At 36.8% G+C, this 20,739-nt stretch overlaps 2 protein-coding genes across 3 annotated transcripts; both read left to right on the top strand.

The window, feature by feature from the left end:
• The first annotated feature begins 6,350 nt into the window (after window positions 1-6,350).
• On the top strand, window positions 6,351-11,703 carry LOC116198157 (MLO-like protein 2). The gene is made up of 15 exons (XM_031528509.1): window positions 6,351-6,710; window positions 7,050-7,107; window positions 7,242-7,417; window positions 7,948-8,064; window positions 8,180-8,240; window positions 8,635-8,723; window positions 9,369-9,443; window positions 9,556-9,650; window positions 9,740-9,789; window positions 9,929-9,969; window positions 10,080-10,253; window positions 10,394-10,429; window positions 10,608-10,678; window positions 10,766-10,826; window positions 11,002-11,703. The coding sequence occupies exons 1-15, from the start codon at window positions 6,591-6,593 to the stop codon at window positions 11,449-11,451; spliced, it is 1,674 nt and encodes a 557-aa protein (XP_031384369.1). The 5' UTR covers window positions 6,351-6,590; the 3' UTR covers window positions 11,452-11,703.
• A 2,367-nt stretch (window positions 11,704-14,070) lies between these two features.
• On the top strand, window positions 14,071-19,249 carry LOC116197669 (MLO-like protein 2). 2 transcript variants are annotated; one of them, XM_031527864.1, is made up of 15 exons: window positions 14,071-14,547; window positions 14,893-14,950; window positions 15,085-15,260; window positions 15,468-15,584; window positions 15,695-15,755; window positions 16,702-16,790; window positions 16,965-17,039; window positions 17,156-17,250; window positions 17,339-17,388; window positions 17,528-17,568; window positions 17,667-17,853; window positions 17,995-18,030; window positions 18,209-18,279; window positions 18,356-18,416; window positions 18,524-19,093. In XM_031527864.1, exons 1-15 carry the CDS (start codon window positions 14,410-14,412, stop codon window positions 18,745-18,747), a joined length of 1,479 nt encoding a protein of 492 aa, XP_031383724.1. In that variant the 5' UTR covers window positions 14,071-14,409; the 3' UTR covers window positions 18,748-19,093. The 2 variants fall into 2 exon arrangements, with proteins under 2 accessions (XP_031383724.1, XP_031383723.1); XM_031527863.1 differs by having other exon boundaries at window positions 14,073-14,547; window positions 17,680-17,853; window positions 18,524-19,249.
• The last annotated feature ends 1,490 nt before the right edge of the window (window positions 19,250-20,739 follow it).

Below are 20,739 nucleotides of genomic sequence, written 5' to 3'. Positions count from 1 at the left end.
TTTTTTTATAAATTTTTTTTAATTTTCTAAAAATTTAAAATTTAAAATTTCCCCTCTTTCCCTTTTCCTTTCCCCTTCTTTTCCCTTTCCTCTTCCCCTTCTTTTCCCTTTTCCTTTTCCCTTCCCCGTTTCCCTTCTTTTTCGCCGTTTTTCCCCTTTCCCCTTCTTTTTCCCCGTTTTCCCCGTTTTTTTTTTCGAATTCTTTAAAATTTTTCGGCCACGTCAGCAAGGAGGTGACACATAGTAGTCACGTCAGCGTTGGCTTGACGGCGTTAAGCTCGAGTTGACGGTTTGTACCATCATGAAACAACTTTGAAACATTTTGTACCATCATGTAGCGAAAAAAACTTTTTGGACCATCATGAAACATTTGTAAAACATTTTGGACTACTGGTGCAATTTACCCTTTATATTTCTAAGAATGTATATAACATGATTTTGATAAATAAGTATAATATTATAATTATATTCATTCATTTTGTGATGGTCATTAAAAAAAATCACATTTTTTGACCAAATACGATTACATTTCCTATATAAAATTCATTTCATTCTATTTCTGTGTAGCGAACAAGACCTAAGTAAATGGTGGTGAGCTTTATGATGCATGATATATTAGAGAAAAAGATCAAATACACCCAAAATCATAAAATTATATCAGCCCTCCACCTCAATCTCTTCGTTTCGCAAGGTTCGTTTGGTGTCTATCTCCCCTTCCTTTCTGGTGGCCGCGCCTTCTCCCTCTTCGGTTAGAGTTATAGGCCAAGGGGGGGGGGGGGTGAACATGATGACAATGACAACAATGGCATCCTTGCCTTCTGACAGGTTGTGATTGAACCCCGACTTGCCTAGATCGGCTACTCTAACCTACCTACCCTGTCCTACCTAGTCACAGTAGAAACGGCGCGGTGGCTGCCCCTCCTCGTCCCTGTCTCTCCCTACCCGATCGGCTCTCCTTTCCTTCCCCTCCGGTTGCAGTTCTTGTCTGCAGCTTCTTTGCCTCCTCCCAGTCCCGGTCCATCACAACTAAAGATCAAGCTGCTGGTCCAACGGATAGCATCCTAGCATAATAACAATAACAACAACAACAACAACAATAAGAATAACAACAACTACTTTGAGAAAATTTGTATAAAATTTGTACGTGCATGATACACTATATAATAAAAAGTCAATGTGTACAGAAAATTCAAAATTTCTAGCTAGCATTCCTCCCTTTTTTCTTTGGTCGATGTGGGATTTGCCTAGAGTGTTATAGAAACTATAGAAAATGGAGAGATAATTATAAAATAAGAAATTCTCTTGTATAATAGTATAAGATATTGGCTCAAAATATATATATATATATATATATATAAAATAACAAAGTTCGGAGATGAATTCTCACGTCGTCACGTTTTCAAAGATATAAAATGAATCTCTCTAACGTTGTCATATTATCATGAAACTAGAAGAAGATTTTATATTGTTTTATCAAGAAAATATTCTCATATAAATTGTCAATCAAATATATAAGTTACATCCACATATAGCCCAACGGAGTATATATATACAAAGCAAAGAATATGCAGTAGAATATGTTGATTATATATATACATGGCCTAATATATGTATTATATATAACGGAATATAGTCTGAACTATATGGATATATATGCCATTTGAATATATATATATATAGTTTCGATTATATATGCATATATAGATGCCATTTAAATTATAGATACGAAAATATATGCTGATTATATATTCCATGAAGAATGAGAAATTGAATATAGTGTGTGAATCTTTTAACGAGGGATAACATTTGGGTGTGCAGCGTGAGCAAAGATAACTAGGACCTCTCATTCCTATTACACCTGATTGTGTGCGTACTTGGAAAGACATTGCTAAAATTACCGGGATTATCGAGGGGAGGATTCCTCGGTAAGCAAGATTATAGAAGGATTCTCGAGGGATTTTTGCCTCGACAAAATTACCGAGGGATCTTCCAAGGCGCAAATCCAAAGAAGTTATCACGGACGAGCCACAAGCAGGGAGAGTAGACACATCCCATTGCACTTGATCGGGGACATTGTCCCTCGGCAAAACCAAGAGATTACCGAGGAAAAATTCCCTCGATAACGTACCGACGGATTTTCCAAGGAAAAAAAATTGTCAGGCCCAAGACTAGGGAGGCCCAGGTCGGCCCACTAACCGGGGGAGCATCGGCGCTGGTGCTCCCCTCCCACAAATAATTCTAGCACTTTTTTGCTCTGGATAAGATTTGAACCCGGGTCCGGCGCTATCACCACGCTATGCCATGTCTTTGTCTCTTTCCTATGCAATTGTTTCTACTTATCATAGACTGTATTTAATTTTTTAATTAACTTCTAATCTTTTTCTTTATCAAAATAAATTTGCTAAAAGTTTTTCTGACTTAATTTTAATTATTTACTGTATAGTTGCACTTATGTTTTATTTATTCGATATAAATACCCTATAATAATTTTTGTGGTTTTATTTCTAATACTATTTATTTCATTCATTTTTTTAAAACTTTTCCTGTACAATATTAAAATGGTAAGTAACTATAAAATGCATCTATTTATAAATCGCGCTTTGAGCATAAACATAATCTTAATTATTTTCAATACATAAACTATTGTTTACTAACTTGGAGATAAAATTAGCATGTCCATTACTGACACGTAATTATATTTATATATTTATTTATATATATTTGTTCAAAAACTCAAATTTTAAATATTTAAATTAATTGATTTCATATTTAATATAAATATTTAAAACGTTCAATCCTAAATTAAATTAATTTTATATTTAACTTACAATATAATATTCTCTTCGAGAAATATGATTTATATGTGATATATATCTCTACAATTATTATTGTAAAAAAATATTAATTTTCTCATTTATCATTTTTATTATTTTTATTTTTATTAAAAAATTGATATTTTTTTATATTGGCAAGGGATTTTTCTTTGGGTAACTTATTTTTTAAAATATTTTCTTTATTTTCTTTATTTTCTTTATTATTTTACTGAGGAAATTACCGATGGATTTTCTCTCGGTAATTACCTAGGGAAAAATCCCTCAATAAAGTTTCTGAGGGCCTTTTGAGGGAATTTTACCAAGGAACGCAATCCCTTGGTAATCCCAATATTTTTGGTAGTGAGACTAAATTCATGCTCACGTGTGACGTAATTGATTTTATTATTAGTTTATTTTTTCTATGTATAATATTACAAATTTTGAGCCGTTCCAATGATTTATTATATGATAAAGGAATTGAGACTTGAAAAAGATACTTGACAAATTAAAGAGAGATTGATAGAATTTTACTTGATTGTATTGTGTTATTATTTTGAATTCATTGCACCAACTCCAAGCACTTTCGCACGTAATATATATATATATATATATATATCGTTTTTTTTCCCATTTCTTTGGATTGGACGAGGAATAGATATGTAGTAGAAGCAAATCACTGCAGCGTCATATTTAACGATCAAAGAAAGACAACATGGGACATCGAAACCGTAAAGCATATCAGTGTAGTGTCATATTTAACGATCCAATCAATATCCTGAGAAACTAAGAAACAATTATAAAGAAAAACCTGATTGATTGATTATTTTACAAATAATTATCCATTCAATAAAATTAAAAAAGAAAGAAAGAAAATAAAAATTGATTATTTTACAAAAGAAAGATCTTTGATCCGCCGGCTCATGCACGGCATATTCCAAGATAATCTTGCTAAGATGAAAGTGAAGTTTATTCTTTCATATTACTCCATTAATTGATTTGGAAGTTGACGTTTAGATAAATGAAGAAAAACTAATTACTTCATATTAACGTACATGAATATGTAAAAGTGGTCAAAATCAACAGATAATATATATGGGTAATCACCAATCATGTCAATTTAATTATTGATGAATGGCTCCACATGGAATCTCATAGAGATAAGACCGAGTTTTTATTCAGAAAAAAAGGGAGGACGACGTTCACCAAAAAGAAAATAAACACTGGGGACGACCGTTTCCCATTATATTTTCAAAATCTCTTAACTAATAGGCCGTGAAAATTCAGGAACCACTCGTTATCCCTTGCCCAAATAATGTTCCATAGGCTGGCTGGGGACATAAGTACACATTTGTACGCGTTGACTTTTCTCGTTGCGATGAATCCTCCGGTCAAACTTGGAAACTCCACGTAGAAGAAGTCCTTTTGTAATTTGAAAGTATGGATGTTGAAAGGGCCTTAGACCCCGACCCACCCACTAGTGACCAGAAAAAAACAAGTAGCGTTGCATTGCATGCATAGGTTCAATCTTCTTCTCTGACGGAATATACACGACTCATCTTCATATGATATTGAAAGGAGTATTAATTAGACATTTCATAAGACAAGAATCTACCAAGTTCATATCTTTTCTATTTTGGGGTAGATTATTAAGTTCTTATCTTTATGATCTTCTCTTCTTTGGTCGATGTCTCTCTTTAGTTAACATACAATCGATAATTTTCCCGGAAAAGAAGTTATATATATATATATATATATATATCCCAATTTTCTTTCCATCGGTTTTGAATTTCCCAATTTGACAAGTCTATGTATGTAGGAAGATATTTCTCGAACGGGAGGGCATGTCAATTTTGGAATAGCCTTATTGAGATGAATAGTCTCACGCATGGTTCGCCTCGAGAGTTTTTGCGACGATAGCAAAATTACAATCAACATGATTATTATGATCATATGCATCTGGCTTTTCTTCCACTTGTACAAACGGACCCCTCCATGACCGGTTCAATGCTTTGTATTTTTCATTAGGATTTTCATTAGTATACATGTACACGTGTCGCAGACCTGGGGTGTTACATCACCAAATCCTCCAGTAATCACTAATTTATAATTGGCTTGACTAACATAAATCGTAGGATTAATTTAGTTAACAAATTTTTAGTTAGAAGAACGCCAAATGCTTTATGGGAGAAGATAATATACAATTAAAAAATACTAATGTCTTTTCGAATTATTGGAGATTAGTCAAACCTCAAGACTTTATATTATAATATATTGCCCATGCATATTGATAAAGAATTAACCCTTTACTGGGCACGAAATGATTTGCTAGCTATTATAGGTAGAGAATCTTGGAGGTTCAAAAACAGAATGAAGTCGAATACCGGATATTGGAAAAACAACCACGCGCGATATTCCATTTGAAGAGCCTCTGGCTCCGGAATAGCTAGTCACGAGTCATGCATGCCCAATGACATGATCAAATCTTAGATTGGAATTTTACCGACCATTGGTAGCAAAATGCACCATGATTGGACGGGAATTGATTTAGTTGAGAGATAATACACCCCAATGATGGGTAAGTTTGAAACTTAATAAATGGATAAAAAGTAGATGAAACATTTGGGAATAGATGGTCAAAATTTGTTAAAGATAGTTGAAAAATTAGCAAACAAATTTATTGGCCCATTTGTACAAATCCTCCTTTAATCTTGGAGGTACGTACTTCATAATATAATCTTTAATTTATATTTACTATTGACGTCTCTCTAATCCTCTTCCTAATTTGCCCTTGGGTGGCTTTTCTCTTGTCTTGCGTGTGTTTTATAATTTCCTTTTGATCACGTCAACCCATAATTTTCCGGTTGAAATTAAAAGTCAATTACACGTAATTTTTCGTCCCCACCCCAGGTCTCAATCCTCACTGACCGTTAAATACACATATATATTATTATTTTCTATCTTTATTATATGTTACGGTAATCATCAAATAGATAAAACAGTGAAAGAACATAAAATATAAAAGATTAATTACAATATAAAATATGTAAGATATTTTTTTTGGTTACACAGGAAGGTTCATAGGTCTAATATAATAAAATAAAAATCCTAATAGCTAATAAAGGAATACGCGTAGTCTCATTAAGTATCGAATTTATAACTTTTGAATTACCCGACAAAAGTATGCGTTACTGCGTTAGACTCTTTTTAATAATATATAAGATGGTTTCACCCAAAAAAGACAAATATGTAAGATGTTACCTTTTCTTTTATTTTCGGTCGGAAGATGTTACTAATTTGATATAGACGCAGATATATATCTAACTGTATATAGGGATATATTGGCATTTTTCGAGTCCACTCTCCACCGTTTGGACTAGTCCAAAGCCTTTGAATTTTCTTCTATTACCGGTTCTTCTCAGTTGAGTGCCTATACTATGTCTATACGCGCACACACATATATGTATACATATAAGTTACTGAAAAAAAAAATATATATATATATATACATGCACATAGGTACATATATATATAGGAGATAGGCCTGCAAAAACGCAATAACACAAGTTGGTCTTTGGACAGCCATTCAACAGCTTCTTCACTTTAGTCTGCCCCCTGCCCCTTCTCCTTCACTTCACGTCAATATTAATAGCATTTCATCCGGTTTTCACGATCTAACTCTGGCCCGCAGGAGGAGAACTACATATATATATATATATATATATATACATGTGTGTACGCCTCTTGTTTAAGTGAAGGGTGAGCATAAAAGGAAAAGAAATGGTGGAAGAGTACGAGCGAAAGCTGGACGAAACTGCGACTTGGGCAGTGGCGACTGTGTGTTTTGCGTTGCTCGCCATCTCCCTCCTTGTCGAGCACATCATCCACCTCGTAGGCAAGGTAATTCTCAGCATGATAACAAGCTTCAGGTTTTACATGTATGTTCTTCTTTTGCTTCCGGAAGATTTCTCCTCAGTTAATTATCGAGAGTGCGTAGGGTCAGTATAAGTCGAAGATGTTTGAGTTTTTCGCACTAATTCATTTCCTTTTGCTTTTTGACATATACTTTCTTTCTATGAAGATAGTTCATACTGATGTTTTCTACATGTACCCGGCAATTGCCGGATCAAAGGGTAGTAAAGAAAGCTTCAGAGGTTTTTGAAATCTCGAACTGCCTGCCTTTTTTATGATTAAGAGTAGTTTACGAGTATTGATCACTTGTGGTTACGTATTCTGCAGTGGCTAGAAAGGAAAAGGAAGCCAGCACTTGTTAAGGCCCTTGAGAAAGTTAAAGAGGGTACATGCCTTTGGTCCTTCATGAATTCGCCGTCCGGTCTTACGTAGAAAGCGATATAACAGTCATTGTGTATTGAGCCTAAGTTGCCTACCCATAATCGATCCACTTCGACTGCTTTTCTTTCTTTCGCGCAGAGCTTATGCTGCTGGGTTTCATATCTTTGCTGCTAACCATACTTCAAGATCCGATATCAGGCATGTGCATTTCAAAGAAAGTAGCATTTACCTGGCGCCCCTGTAGTGGGCCGCCCAAGGTTTATCCATACGGGGAAAGTTCGGCCTCGACGGGGAAGGATAGTTGCACAACGCAGGTATCAAAATGAGGTTGCTTTCAAATAGAAATTTCTTTAAAAAATGGTTTATAGTGTGTTTGGTTTTAGAATTGAGCTGAGTTGAGTTGAGTTTTGATTTTAATTGGTTTGTATGATTGTGATGTTGAATTATGAGAAAAACTGTGAAAAAGTAATGAATAGTTGAAAAAAAGTAATGATTGTATTGTTGAATTGTGAAAAAAGTAATGAATAGTTGAGAGAATTTATTATTAAAAATTGAATTGAATGATTAAAAAAATTGAAGAAAAATGAAAAAATAATAATTGTGTTGCTGACTTTTGTTATGTAGTGAGTAGAATTAAAGTTAGAGTTAAAATCTTAAAATTAAATTGTGAAATCTTAAAATTAAAGTTAGAATTTAGAGAATTTCCCATACCATTTCTTCTATATTTTCTTATAAGTGAAATAGCTTTCGAGTTAATATTTCGAAGGACAATCGCGTGTCCGATAAAGGACAATTATAAAGAAGATAATCGGAATGACCAATCTGGTTATGTTTGTAATTGCAGGGCAAAGTAGCATTTATGACAGCATATGCAATTCACCAGCTTCACATATTCATCTTTGTGCTGGCAATTTGCCATGTTCTCTCCTGCATCATAACCTTGGCCTTGGGCACTTTCAAGGTAATATATTATATTTTCTTGAGAGCCCCTTTTCTTTTGGTTTAATTACTTATCTAGTTTTGTTTTGGACAAGAAAAAGTTGATTTATTTAATTGAAATAATGAAAAACATGCAGATGAGGAAGTGGAAGTTGTGGGAAAACGAGACAAAGACAATCGAACATCAATATTTCAATGGTAATGTGTCCCCCCTCTTGAATTAAATGCTATTATCTATCCATGTGGTCCAGTTGGCTTGGCCCCTTCTTCAATAATTCTTAAATTATTATTTTTTTGAGAAGGACAGGATATATACAAAATCTAGATTTTTTTTTTGCCTTCCGACTGGTGAGTATCTTAAATGTATGCTTGTAATGTCTCCGTTAAAAAATTATTAGATCAATCATCAGACCAGTACTTTGCGCTGTCTAGTCATTCATAAAAATCCATTTAACTAAAAATATTATTTATAATATTGACTTGAATTTAAGTAGTAAATTATTTCGATACATAGTTAAAAAATTAATATGATGATATACTTAGCAAACAAGATAAAAGAATGTTTTTTTCCTTTTTTTGAAATCTTCTGTAGATCCTGAGAGGTTTAGATTTGCAAGGGATACATCATTTGGGAGAAGGCATCTGCATTTTTGGAGCAAGTCACCTGTTACTCTTTGGATTGTAAGTCTATTGTCCATAATGCTTATTATCTATTATAATATATAAAAACCGACGAGTACTTATGAGAGGACGCTATTTTAAAACTATCAGCTCATGGTTAATAGTCTTTTAAACTGTTCAGAGAATTTAATTCTGAATAGAGAGATTCGTGTATTTGTCCTTTTTAATTCTGGCAAAATGAACTTTCATCATATTTTAATTGATATATCATATTCAACGATTTTTCGTTATATGCCCATATTATTTGTATGTATTGATGTATAATTATGAGCCTTTTTGAAATAATAGATATCTTATCAAATTCAACGCACCGAAATTCTTATGAATGGTGGACTTTAAAGTTCGTTTCATTTCATATATATATCTTCTAGTTGCTTTATATAAACCTTTACTCTTGCATGATATTTCTTTAAGATAGAGTTACTATCTTAAAATATTAAAATATATGTTTTTATTTATTTATTCGCATCGTATGTATTGATTATTTACATTAACCTATAAAAGAATTGATAAAATATTACCGCGCAAAGCGTGTGTATCACCTTGTTATTTATAAAAATGGAAGACAATTTTTTTTTCTGGAATTATTACTGGCATTGGAAATACAGGAAAACCTTATAAAATGTTGTCCTCTGTTTTCTGTAGGTCTGTTTCTTCAGACAGTTCTTTGGGTCTGTGACCAAAGTTGACTACATGGCATTAAGACATGGATTCATCATAGTAAGTCAATTAAACATATAAAAAAACATTTGTATAGACCATCCAAAATGCCCATCTGATGTAATCTCCATTGGATCCATAACTGATAATCATCGTCTAACTCCTATCTCAGGCACATCTGGCCCCTGAAAACGAGACAAGATTCGACTTCCAAAAATACATCCACAGGTCGCTCGAGGAGGATTTCAAAGTCATAGTCGGCATAAGGTCGGTTCACAAAACATTTAATTCATCAGAGATTTATTTTTCCCTCTGGATTAGTGACTTACCAGCCAATGTTGCTGTCAAATTTGCAGTCCAGTTATTTGGTTCTCTGCAGTGCTCTTCCTGCTCTCAAACACAAGCGGTAATAAAGATTCACGATGATGTATTCATAGAAGCTATCTTACAAAATAGTGAAAGCAGCCCGGAAACGAGTTTTTGTGCAAACCTTTTATGTTCCGAATGGCTAAGAAAGGGCTGGTTTGATCTTTATCTTTGTGCAGGATGGTACTCTTACCTATGGTTGCCCTTCATCTCCTTGATTGTAAGCCCAACTTAAACCAATATTCTTGATCATTTCCTAGTGTACATTCTCCTTTCATATACATACAAAGGATATTTGAGTCGTGATGATTCGAAATGCAAATGTTGCAGATAATCTTACTGGTGGGGACGAAGCTCCAAATGATCATCACGAAGATGGGAATCCAAATTCAAGAGCGAGGGGATGTGGTAAAAGGCACCCCAGTGGTTCAGCCCGATGACGACCTTTTCTGGTTCGGTCGGCCCCGGTTCATCCTCTTCCTCATCCAATTCGTCCTCTTTCAGGTAATTATCAGATTAGTACTTACTCGGGTAGCTCTTTGTGCACAACTTTTCGCTTGAATTACATCCGAAGCGTACATTTTCTGTCACTTGGAACATTAATATGCTGATTTCGGCCATTTCATTTTTGGTTTCTTTCACAGAATGCTTTCCAACTAGCCTTCTTTGCTTGGAGTACGGTGAGTGTTGACTTCTCGATCTGGCTGATCACAGCTCTTGATCGTTGTGGCTCCCCCATTGCTTGTTACAAGATCGCGAACCATCGCGATCAGTTTAGTCTGAAAGAATCCTCTTAGACGCTGTCTAAGTTACAATTCCCTCTCCTGGGCTGACAATTGAATCACTTCTGCTTCACAGTATGCATTCAAAAGCGTAAGAAACTGCTTCCACAGCAAGATTGAAGACATCGTCATCAGATTATCAATGGGGTGAGTTTTTAAGTCGAGCGTTGGCTGATCGATACTTTGAAAACCGTGCTAATGCAAAGTTGGTCTAACTGGAAAATTTTTATGCAGGGTCTTAGTACAAGTTGTTTGCAGTTATGTGACCCTGCCACTCTATGCTCTAGTCACACAGGTTAGTAGTAAATCCTAGCTCCTACTTTCAGTTTGCTCCGACATTGATCTGTTTAGGAAATCAATCACTAAACTGAAGTCTGAGTTCTGATTTCGTGTTACTCCGAGTTCAGTCTGTTTGTGGGAGACCACCGTGTGAATTATGAATATATATTCATACTCATTAATTGGTGCAGATGGGCTCAACAATGAAACCAACCATCTTCAATGACCGGGTGGCTACGGCACTGAAGCACTGGCACCACACGGCGAAGAGGCACACCAAGGAGAGCAAGCACTCCAACTCGGTGACACCATTCTCAAGCCGCCCTGCCACCCCAGAGCGCAGTGCCTCTCCCATCCACCTCCTCCACAACTACCAGAACCGGAGTCTCGACAGCCTCCCGGTGACCCCTAGGGCATCGCACGTCGAGACTGAGCACTGGGCGGTGACTGTTGGGTCACATTCCCCTTCGAGATACAGCCACGACGAGGCCGATGACTCCCACTGGAACAGGAAAGCAGATATAGTAGAGCTGGACGAAGAGGGCCAACACCCAACCCAGGGGGCTGTTGAGCTCCAAAGGACTGGAACTTATCAGCACTCCATGAATAACAGCTCCTCGGATTTCACGTTCGGGAAGTGAACCGAGGTACAGATGATGGACCAGGAAACGGGGCAAAGCTACGTGAGTCTGCTGACCTTGAAGTGTGTGACTTTCGTTGTACATGGCATGTACATAAAAGGAGCAGCAGCTGCCTGTGAAGTATACATATAAATATACACATTAGGCCAATGTTAGGGCCATTTGGGATTTTTTGCAGCTTCATGTTACGCACTTTCTCTTCTGTTTATGTACACTCATTTTGTTCCAATAGAAGTAGAGATTCCAAATTAATGAGTAGCATCAATCAAAACCAAAGAAGTAGCCAATCTGATCTCGCCAGTGTTGGGACTTATAATATCACATTGAAAAAATGAAAGAATAACAACGGGTTTATATGAGGATTAGGTACTACCAATGGATATCAGCTTGAGTTTTAAGTGGATATAAGCCTGTGTCTGTATAATCCCAATGGAAATTCAATATGGTATCAGAGTTCAGTTACGCGTATGTGCGTTGTGCACCTACACGCTAACCCAATTATAATCCCACATGGAAAAAAAAATGAAAGAATAACCATGAGGGTATCACTTTTTATCGGGATTGCTTGTGCAATACCTAAATATCAGATTTGGATAGAAAATGTACGAAGCAGATGGAAGAGTAATACTGGTTTAACATTAAAACGATCACTAATGCATTACAAATGTACGTAAAGGCCGAGTTCTTTACGTGGCTAATTGCAGAATCTCGCCCAAAGTAGAGATAAATTGATCGAACTTATGGCCATTTAAAAAGTGTGTTAAGAGGGACAGTAGATTACTTGTCTTACAATCGAACAATAAAGGATTGAGCCTTACCATTCATTCTGAGCACATCCCCATTAATTTAATTTACACTACTATGTACCATGCAAAAAATAGTGCAGCCAGAAGTTGCAGATTTTCAATGCAAAGAACTCGAGCAGGTCTTCTTCACCGAGGTTAATCAGCTTCCCAGTAATGATACCCTATGCCGCTCTACTTAAAGAAGATGGGTCATTCGCCGCTGGCGGCTTCATTGCTGCCACTTGCAAGGCAGAGAGATTATCCATATATGCCTAAAAATATCCCACCTCCAATGAAATATATTGATTGCTGCATGCCCCAAATGAGCTAATAGAAAGAATATGACTCTATTTTAGGATTAAGTGATTTCATGTTAGGTGATATCATTAGGGATTTCGGTTGCGTTTGGTTTTATAGTAGGATTTTAAAATCAGATTTTGATTTTGATTTTGATTTTGAGTGGTATAAATGGGGCCCACCCTTTGACTTTGTATGTGTTATGTTGTTTTGTTATGAAAAAAAGTGATATAAATGGGGTCCACTCTTTGACTTTGTATGAATTATTTTGTATTGTTGTGGATAGAATTAAATTAAAATTGTGATTCTAAAATATCATCTTGAAACCAAACATGCTCTTCATACCCCACCTCTATATACTTTAATTTTTTATTTGGGCTCTTGTCTTGTCCCTTCCCTTACCGAAAAACGAAAAAAAGAAAGAGAATATGTTCTCTCTCCTCTGCTGGAACAATACACGAAAAAGAAAACCAGTGTCTTGGCTTCACTGACCTTCTGAACCGATATTGAGCAAAATCTATCTAGTGCCTGGTAGGTAACTTCCATTTGCCTGCTCGATGCCTCTGCAAAAAGCAAAAGATCATCAGCGAATAACATATGACAAATAGGAGGGTCGTGTCGTCCCACTCGCATTGGTCGCCATCGTCTCATTAATGAAATGAGCCAGCCTTTCTACACGTAACACAAAGATATATATATAAGGAGATAATGAGCAGCCCTGACGTCCACCCCTCTTAATGGGAAATGGGTTGGTAACTTCCCCATTCCAAAGAATTCTCATCACCGCAGAGCAAAGATAATCCGTGATAATCTCAGATTATCCGGGGATACCTGCAACCTGATGTGTCATTCATATTAAATCTCTTTCTTATTTATATTTATATTTATATTTTTACATTTTTTAAAATTCTAAATGAATAAAAATTTAAATCTACCAATCAAAAGGTGCCACATGGAGCGACTTAACGGCCTTAACTTTCAATTGCGATTTCGGACTGAACATACCTAACAGATTAAACGTATATGATTACTTGAGCCAAACTGATACAATTAGGACTTCAATTTAACATTTTGCATAGTTTTAGGATTTCCGCTTTTATTTAGCCTAATAAAATTAATGAAAATAAGATCACGTTCTATCCCGTGTAATACGCGGGTTCTTCGACTAGTTACAATATAGAATATGTAAGATGTTACTAATTTGATACAGACGCTGAAATATAGAAAAATTCTAGGATACATACATTTGAAATGCATGCATGATACATACATGTACTTACTTGAAAATTTTCAAGGAATTTACTTATAACTCAAAGTAAATAATGTTAAGAGCAAGTAAGTTACTTCCGGTCAAGTAATTTACTTGAAAAATACAAATAATTTATTTGCATGTATCATACATATATATATTTTTTCCGCGGGTACCGTACATATATTATCAACCTTATGTATAGTAGACCAACCTCGATCGAAGTCGGACTGCATATAGCTAGGGATATATTGGCATTAATTCTTGCGTCCACTGTTTGGACTAGGTGACAATTCTTCCCATCTTCAAATCCAAGGCCGGTTTTGGGTACATTGATCCCTTCGTCTCGTCACGACGGTTGCTAGCGAGCGAGTCTGTCCGGCTTAAAAGACTCTTGAATTTTCTTCTATTATCAGTTCTCTTCCGTCTATAGATTTTTCATCAGCTTCTTCACTCTAATCTGCCCTCTTCACCAACACATCACGTCGACATTAATAGCCTTTCCTTTCATTAGTTTCTCAACCTAATTCGGGCCGGCTGGAGGCTACCTAGAAGAGCTACATATATACGCGCGCGAGCGCATATGGAGTTCTTTAAGCGAAGGGCGAGCATAAAAGGAAAAAGAAAATGGCGGAAGAGGGAGAGCACACGACCGAGCACCAGCGATATCTGGACGAAACCGCTACTTGGGCAGTGGCGACTGTGTGTTTTGTGTTGCTCGCCATCTCCCTCCTTGTCGAACACATCATCCACCTCGTAGGCAAGGTAATTCTCAACATGATAACAAGCTGCAGGATTTACATGTATATATGTTCTTTTGCTTCCAGAAGATTTCTCCTCGGTCAATTATCGGGAGTGCGTCGGGTCAGTATAAGTCCAAGATGTTCGAGTTTTTTGTACTAATTCTTTTCCTTTTGCTTTTTTCTCATGTACTTTCTTTCTATGAAGATAGTTCATACTGATGTTTTCCGCATTTACCTGGCAATTGCCGGATCAAAGGGTAGTAAAGAAAGCTTCAGAGGGTTTTGAAATCTCGAACTGCCTGCCTTTTTTATGATTACGAGTAATTTAATTACGAGCATTGATCACTTGTGGTTACGTAATCTGCAGTGGCTAGAAAGGAAAAGGAAGCCAGCTCTTGTTGAGGCCCTTGAGAAAGTTAAAGCAGGTACATGCCTTTGATCCTTCATGAATTCGCCGTCCGGTCTTATGTAGAAAGCAATATAGCGGTCGTTGTGTATTGAGCCTAAGTTGCTTAACCATAGTCGATCCACTTTGATTGCTTTTCTTTCTTTCACGCAGAGCTTATGCTGCTGGGGTTCATATCTTTGCTGCTGACCATACTGCAAGAACCGATATCAGGCATGTGCATTTCAAGGAAAGTAGCATTTACCTGGCGCCCATGTAGTGGGCCGCCCAAGGTTTATCCATTCGGGGGAGGTTCGGCCTCATCGGGGAAGGATAGTTGCACAACGCAGGTATCAAAATGAGGTCCCTCTCAAGTAGAAATTTCTTTAAAAAATGGTTTAGAATTTAGAGAAGTTTCCGATACCATTTCTTATATATTTTCTTGCAAGTGAGACAACTTTCGAGTTAATATTTTGAAGGACAATCGTGAGTCCGATAAAAGAAAATTATAAAGAAGATCATCGGGGTGACCGATCTGGTTATGTTTGCAATTGCAGGGCAAAGTAGCATTTATGACAGCATATGCGATTCACCAGCTTCACATATTCATCTTTGTGCTGGCAATATTTCATGTTCTCTACTGCATCACAACCTTGGCCTTGGGCACTTTCAAGGTAATATCATTATATTTTCTTGAGATCCCCTTTTTTTTTGGCTTATTTATCCTTTTGTTTTGGACAAGAAAAAGTTAATTTATTTAATTGAAATAATTAAAAACATGCAGATGAGGAGGTGGAAGTTGTGGGAAAACGAGACAAAGACACCTGAACATCAATATTACAATGGTAATGTGTCCCCCTCTTGAATTAAATGCCATTATCTATCCATATGGTCCAGTTGGCTTGGCCCCATTCTTCAATAATTCTTAAAAATTTATTGTCAACCTAGCCCGAGAAGGACATCTCTTATACAAAATCTAGATATTTTTCTTGACCTTCTGACTGATTTCCGAATTCTTTAAATGTATGCTCGTTCTATTTTTATTGAATAATCTATTTATATCTATATATTACGTAATTCGGACTATTTTTACAGAGTCCTCTGTCCTTCAATGAGGATCTTTCATGTAAGCTTTTAAGCAATTTTTTCAGGTCCTAGTCAATTGCCTCTTCAGTCTTCATTTCCCCAGGCATTAATAACATCTACGTAAATACATACATTCTAATTGAATTATTCATGCATTTGACTCATTAATTCTCTTCTCTTTGAATTTCGCACTATCCCTTTTCATGCCAAAAGAAACATAAAATAACCTACTTATCAATTTTCAAAGAAAACAAAATAAAAAAAAGAAATTTTTTTTCCTCAATCTCTCCTTGAACGAGAGAGACCATGCATTTGGTCCATATCCACACACATCAAACCCTTTCCTTGCCCCGTGCGAAGAAAACGAGTGAGACCATATATTTCGCCTATGTAGATTTATTTATTCATCTTTTTCGATCAATTAATAGAGGAGGTACATACTAATCCTTACGAATTGAGCGTCCACTTGAACCTGTGACATAGGGCGACGTAGGTAAGTCAATCTAGTTTTTAGATAAATCATCGGAGAGCTGCTGCTTTGAGCCGTCTGTATATTCGTGAAATTTCATTTAACTAGCAAACTATTATAATATTGACTTGAATTCAACTAGTAAATTATCTTGATACATAACGGGATATAATGATATACTTATCAAATATATTAAAATATATTTTCTTTCCTTTTTTTTTTTAAATTTTTTGTAGATCCTGAGAGGTTTAGATTTGCAAGGGAGACAACATTTGGGAGAAGGCATTTGCATTTTTTGAGCAAGTCACCTGTTACTCTTTGGATTGTAAGTTCTTTTTTTTTTTTTCCTTCCGATTACAAGATGGATTGTAAGTTTATTGTCCATAGTGCTTCTTATTATTTACGAAAAATGGAAAGTAATTTTTATGGAATTACTACTAGCATTGGAAATACAGGAAAACCTTATAAAATGTTGTCCTCTGTTTTCTGTTTTCTGCAGGTTTGTTTCTTCAGACAATTCTTTGGGTCTGTGACCAAAGTTGACTACTTGACATTAAGACATGGATTCATCATAGTAAGTAAATTAAACATATGCACACAAACATTGGTATAGACCATCCAAAATGCCCATCTGTTGTACTCTCCATTGGGTCTATAACTGATAATCAATGTCGAACTCCCATTTTTCAGGCTCATCTGACCCCTGAAAACGAGACAAGGTTCGACTTCCAGAAATACATCCACAGGTCACTGGAGGAGGATTTCAAAGACGTAGTCGGCATAAAGTCGGTTCACAAAACATTTAATTCATTAAGGTTTATTTTTGTCTCTGAACTGGTGACTTATCTGCCAATGTTGCTGTCAAATATGCAGTCCAGTTATTTGGTTCTCCGCGGTGCTCTTCCTGCTCTCGAACGCCCACGGTAATAAAGCTTCACGATGCTGTCTTAATAAAAGCTATCTTACAAAATTGGGAAGGCTGCCAGGAAACGAGTTTCCGTGCAAACTTTTTATGCTCCGAATGGCTAACAGAAGGCTGGTTTGATCTTTATGTATGTGCAGGATGGTACTCTTACCTATGGCTGCCCTTCATCCCCTTGATTGTAAGTACAAGTTAAAGCAAAATTTCTTGAATCATTTACATGTGTACATTCTCATTTCATATACATGCAAAGGATATCGAGTCATGATGACTCGAAAGGTAAATGTTGCAGATAATCTTAGTGGTTGGGACAAAGCTTCAAATGATCATCACAAAGATGGGACTAAAAATTCAAGAGCGAGGAGACGTCGTAAAGGGCAGCCCGGTGGTTCAGACCGGGGACGACCTTTTCTGGTTCGGTCGGCCCCAGCTCATCCTCTTCCTCATCCAGCTCACCCTCTTTCAGGTAATTACCAGATTAGTGCTTGCTCGGGTAGCTCTCTTTGCACAATGGTTCTCTTGAAGTACATCCGAAGCGTACATTTTCTGTCACTTGCAACGTTAATATGTTGATTTTGGCCATGACATTTTTTATTTCTCTTCACAGAACTCTTTCCAACTAGCCTTCTTCGCTTGGAGTACGGTGAGTGTTGACTTCTCGATCAGGCTGATCACAGCTCTCAACCGTCGTGGCTCCTGCATTGCTTGTTACAAAATCGGGAACCATCACAATCTATTTAGTCCAAAAGAATCCTCTTAGATGCGGTCTAGGTTACAATTCCCTCTTCAAGGCTGACAACTGAATCACTTCTGCTTTACAGTATGCATTCAAAAACGTAAGAAACTGCTTCCACAGCAAGCTCGAAGACATCATCATCAGATTATCAATGGGGTCAGTTTTTAAGTCGAGATCGTTAGTTTCAAGACTCTGCTAATGCAAAGTTGGTCTAACTGGAAAATTTATGCAGGGTCTTAATACAAGTGCTTTGCAGTTATGTGACTCTGCCACTCTATGCTCTAGTCATACAGGTTAGTAGTAAATCCTCCTACTTTTGGTTCCCCCTCCATCGATCTGTTCAGGAAATCAATCACTAAACTGAAGTCCGAGTTCTGATTTTGTGTTACTTCGAGTTCAGATGGGCTCGACAATGAAACCGACCATCTTCAACAACGGGGTGGCTACGGCATTGAAGAAATGGCACCACACGGCAAAGAAGCATGCCAAGGACAACAAGCACTCCAACTCGGTGACACCATTCTCAAGCCGCCCTGCCACCCCAGAGCACGGCTCCTCTCCCATCCACCTCCTCCACAACTACCAGAACCGGAGCCAGGATGGTCCCCCGGCTGGGACCCCTAGGGAGGAATCACAGGTCGACACTGAGCACTGGGCGGTGACGGTTGGGTCGCATTCCCCTTCGCCGCCGCAGAGTCAGATGACTCGCACTAGAACAGGAGCTGGACAAAGAGGGCTGACACCCTACTCAGGGGGCAGTAGAGCTCCAGAGGACTAGAACTCAGCACGCGAGCTCATCAGATCGACCGAGAAAAGGCGCAGCAGCTGCCAGTGAAGTACATATATATACACGCATTAGGCCAATGTTAGGGCCATTTGGGATTTTCACGACTTCATGTAATTTGACGCGTTTTCTCCTCTGTTTATGTACTCTCATTTTTATCCAATAGAAGTAGAGATTACAAATTAATGAGTAGCATCAATCGAACCTGAAGAAGAAGCCAATCTGACTTGGCTGGAAGCTTGAAATGGTCACGCATAACATTGCAACGGTCAAGACGAGGCAATTACCCATGGGCATGTATCTCTTTCTCTCTTCTTATTAATACTTAAAAAAAGGGAAAAATATATGATATAGCACAATTTTTTGTTTTGTGTGTGTGTTGTATCACAACTTTTTAAAATTACACTATATAGCACAATGTTTATAGTGTTGTGTCAATTATAGATGACTTTAAATTTTCCGTGAAAATTAAACTGAAGGCTGATGTGGGGCACACGTGAATGAATAGTGGGCTCAGACTTTTGTCAGATGCGAAATAACTTATATTTTGACTCGTTCGATGCTCTTTTACCCAATCGACTCCTTTACCATCAATACCTGAATCTCATTCCCGCTTCTTCACATACAAAATTGCTTTTTTTGAAAACAATCACACCATCAATAGAACAAAAATAAAATCACATATTGAACTTATTGCAGTTCATATAGCGAACAATAGATGAAAAATTGTTAGAAAGAAAATGGAAGCTAATACCTGTCAAATGATATGCAAATTTTAATCGTTTTCTTCTATGGGAACAAAAGAGTGAAAACTGTGAAAGAGAGACTGGCAAGCTCATGAGTGAAAAGGGCGACGAAAGGGCAAAGCGTTGAATTGAAAATAAATTTGGTGCTGCAGTGAGGCGGAAGATGTGTGAAGAGGCAGTAATGAGATTCAGACATTGACGTTGAGGAAGTTTGGCGGGTAAAAGGGCACCGGACAAGTCGAAATATGCGTTATTTTCGTGTGGCAAGAGTCTGGACCCACTATTGAGCCACGGGTGCGCCACATTAGCTTTCCGTTTAATTTTTATGGAAAATTTGACGTCATGACATAATTGACGCTATAACCTAAACGATGTGTTATATAGTGTAATTTTAAAAGATTGTGATAAAATTGACACAAAGTAAACGGTCGTGTTATGATTGACATTACACACTAAACGCTGTGATATATAGTATAATTTTAAAAAGTTGTGATAAAATTGATACAGAAGCAAAATGTTGTGCTATGGTATATATTTTTTTCCAAAAAAAATAATGAGTAAGAATACAAAAGGTCTTGTCATTAACTAATAATAGATAGATTAATGATGACTTCTAGCTAATTAAACTTTGGAAGTAATGACAGTAACAAGGAGAGATGATTGAAGATTTGTTACTATCCATAATCTAATTAGAAAAAATTATTAATTTGGTTCTCGAAAGATAATATTACCATAAATTTGGTTTTACAAAGATTTTTACCATTAATATAGTCATCGCTAGACAAATTTATCCTCCGTTAAAAAGACTATTAGAATCGCCATAATTTTATCAATAATCTCTAAAAAAGTAAAAAATAAAAATAAAAAAACTATTCATTTTAAGATAAAGGGAGGGGATAAACCTCGAGGCCCCTTCCCACCGACCACATCCCTTAGTGGAGGTCGTCAGAGACAGTAGCTTGTCTCCCGCTGGTGGGGGCCCTTAAGGTTTGCCCCCTCCCCCTTGGGTGGGAGGTGGCCGAAGGAGGACCTCATCAGAGGTTTGCATCCCACTGTTTCTCTCGAGAAAGATAGGGGGATGAGGGC

The sequence above is a fragment of the Punica granatum genome, chromosome 2, assembly GCF_007655135.1.
Source record: "Punica granatum isolate Tunisia-2019 chromosome 2, ASM765513v2, whole genome shotgun sequence".
Classification (NCBI taxonomy): Eukaryota; Viridiplantae; Streptophyta; class Magnoliopsida; order Myrtales; family Lythraceae; genus Punica; species Punica granatum.
This window is presented reverse-complemented; position numbering and strand designations above follow the sequence as displayed.

Coding starts and splice junctions, on each gene's coding strand:
- LOC116197669 (XM_031527863.1), top strand. CDS start 14,410: ATGGCGGAAGAGGGAGAGCACACGACCGAGCACCAGCGATATCTGGAC. Junction 15,261..15,467: donor AGGATAGTTGCACAACGCAG/GTATCAAAATGA, acceptor TTGCAATTGCAG/GGCAAAGTAGCATTTATGAC. Junction 17,569..17,679: donor TGCCCTTCATCCCCTTGATT/GTAAGTACAAGT, acceptor TAAATGTTGCAG/ATAATCTTAGTGGTTGGGAC.
- LOC116198157 (XM_031528509.1), top strand. CDS start 6,591: ATGGTGGAAGAGTACGAGCGAAAGCTGGACGAAACTGCGACTTGGGCA. Junction 7,108..7,241: donor CCTTGAGAAAGTTAAAGAGG/GTACATGCCTTT, acceptor TCTTTCGCGCAG/AGCTTATGCTGCTGGGTTTC. Junction 8,065..8,179: donor TGGCCTTGGGCACTTTCAAG/GTAATATATTAT, acceptor AAAAACATGCAG/ATGAGGAAGTGGAAGTTGTG.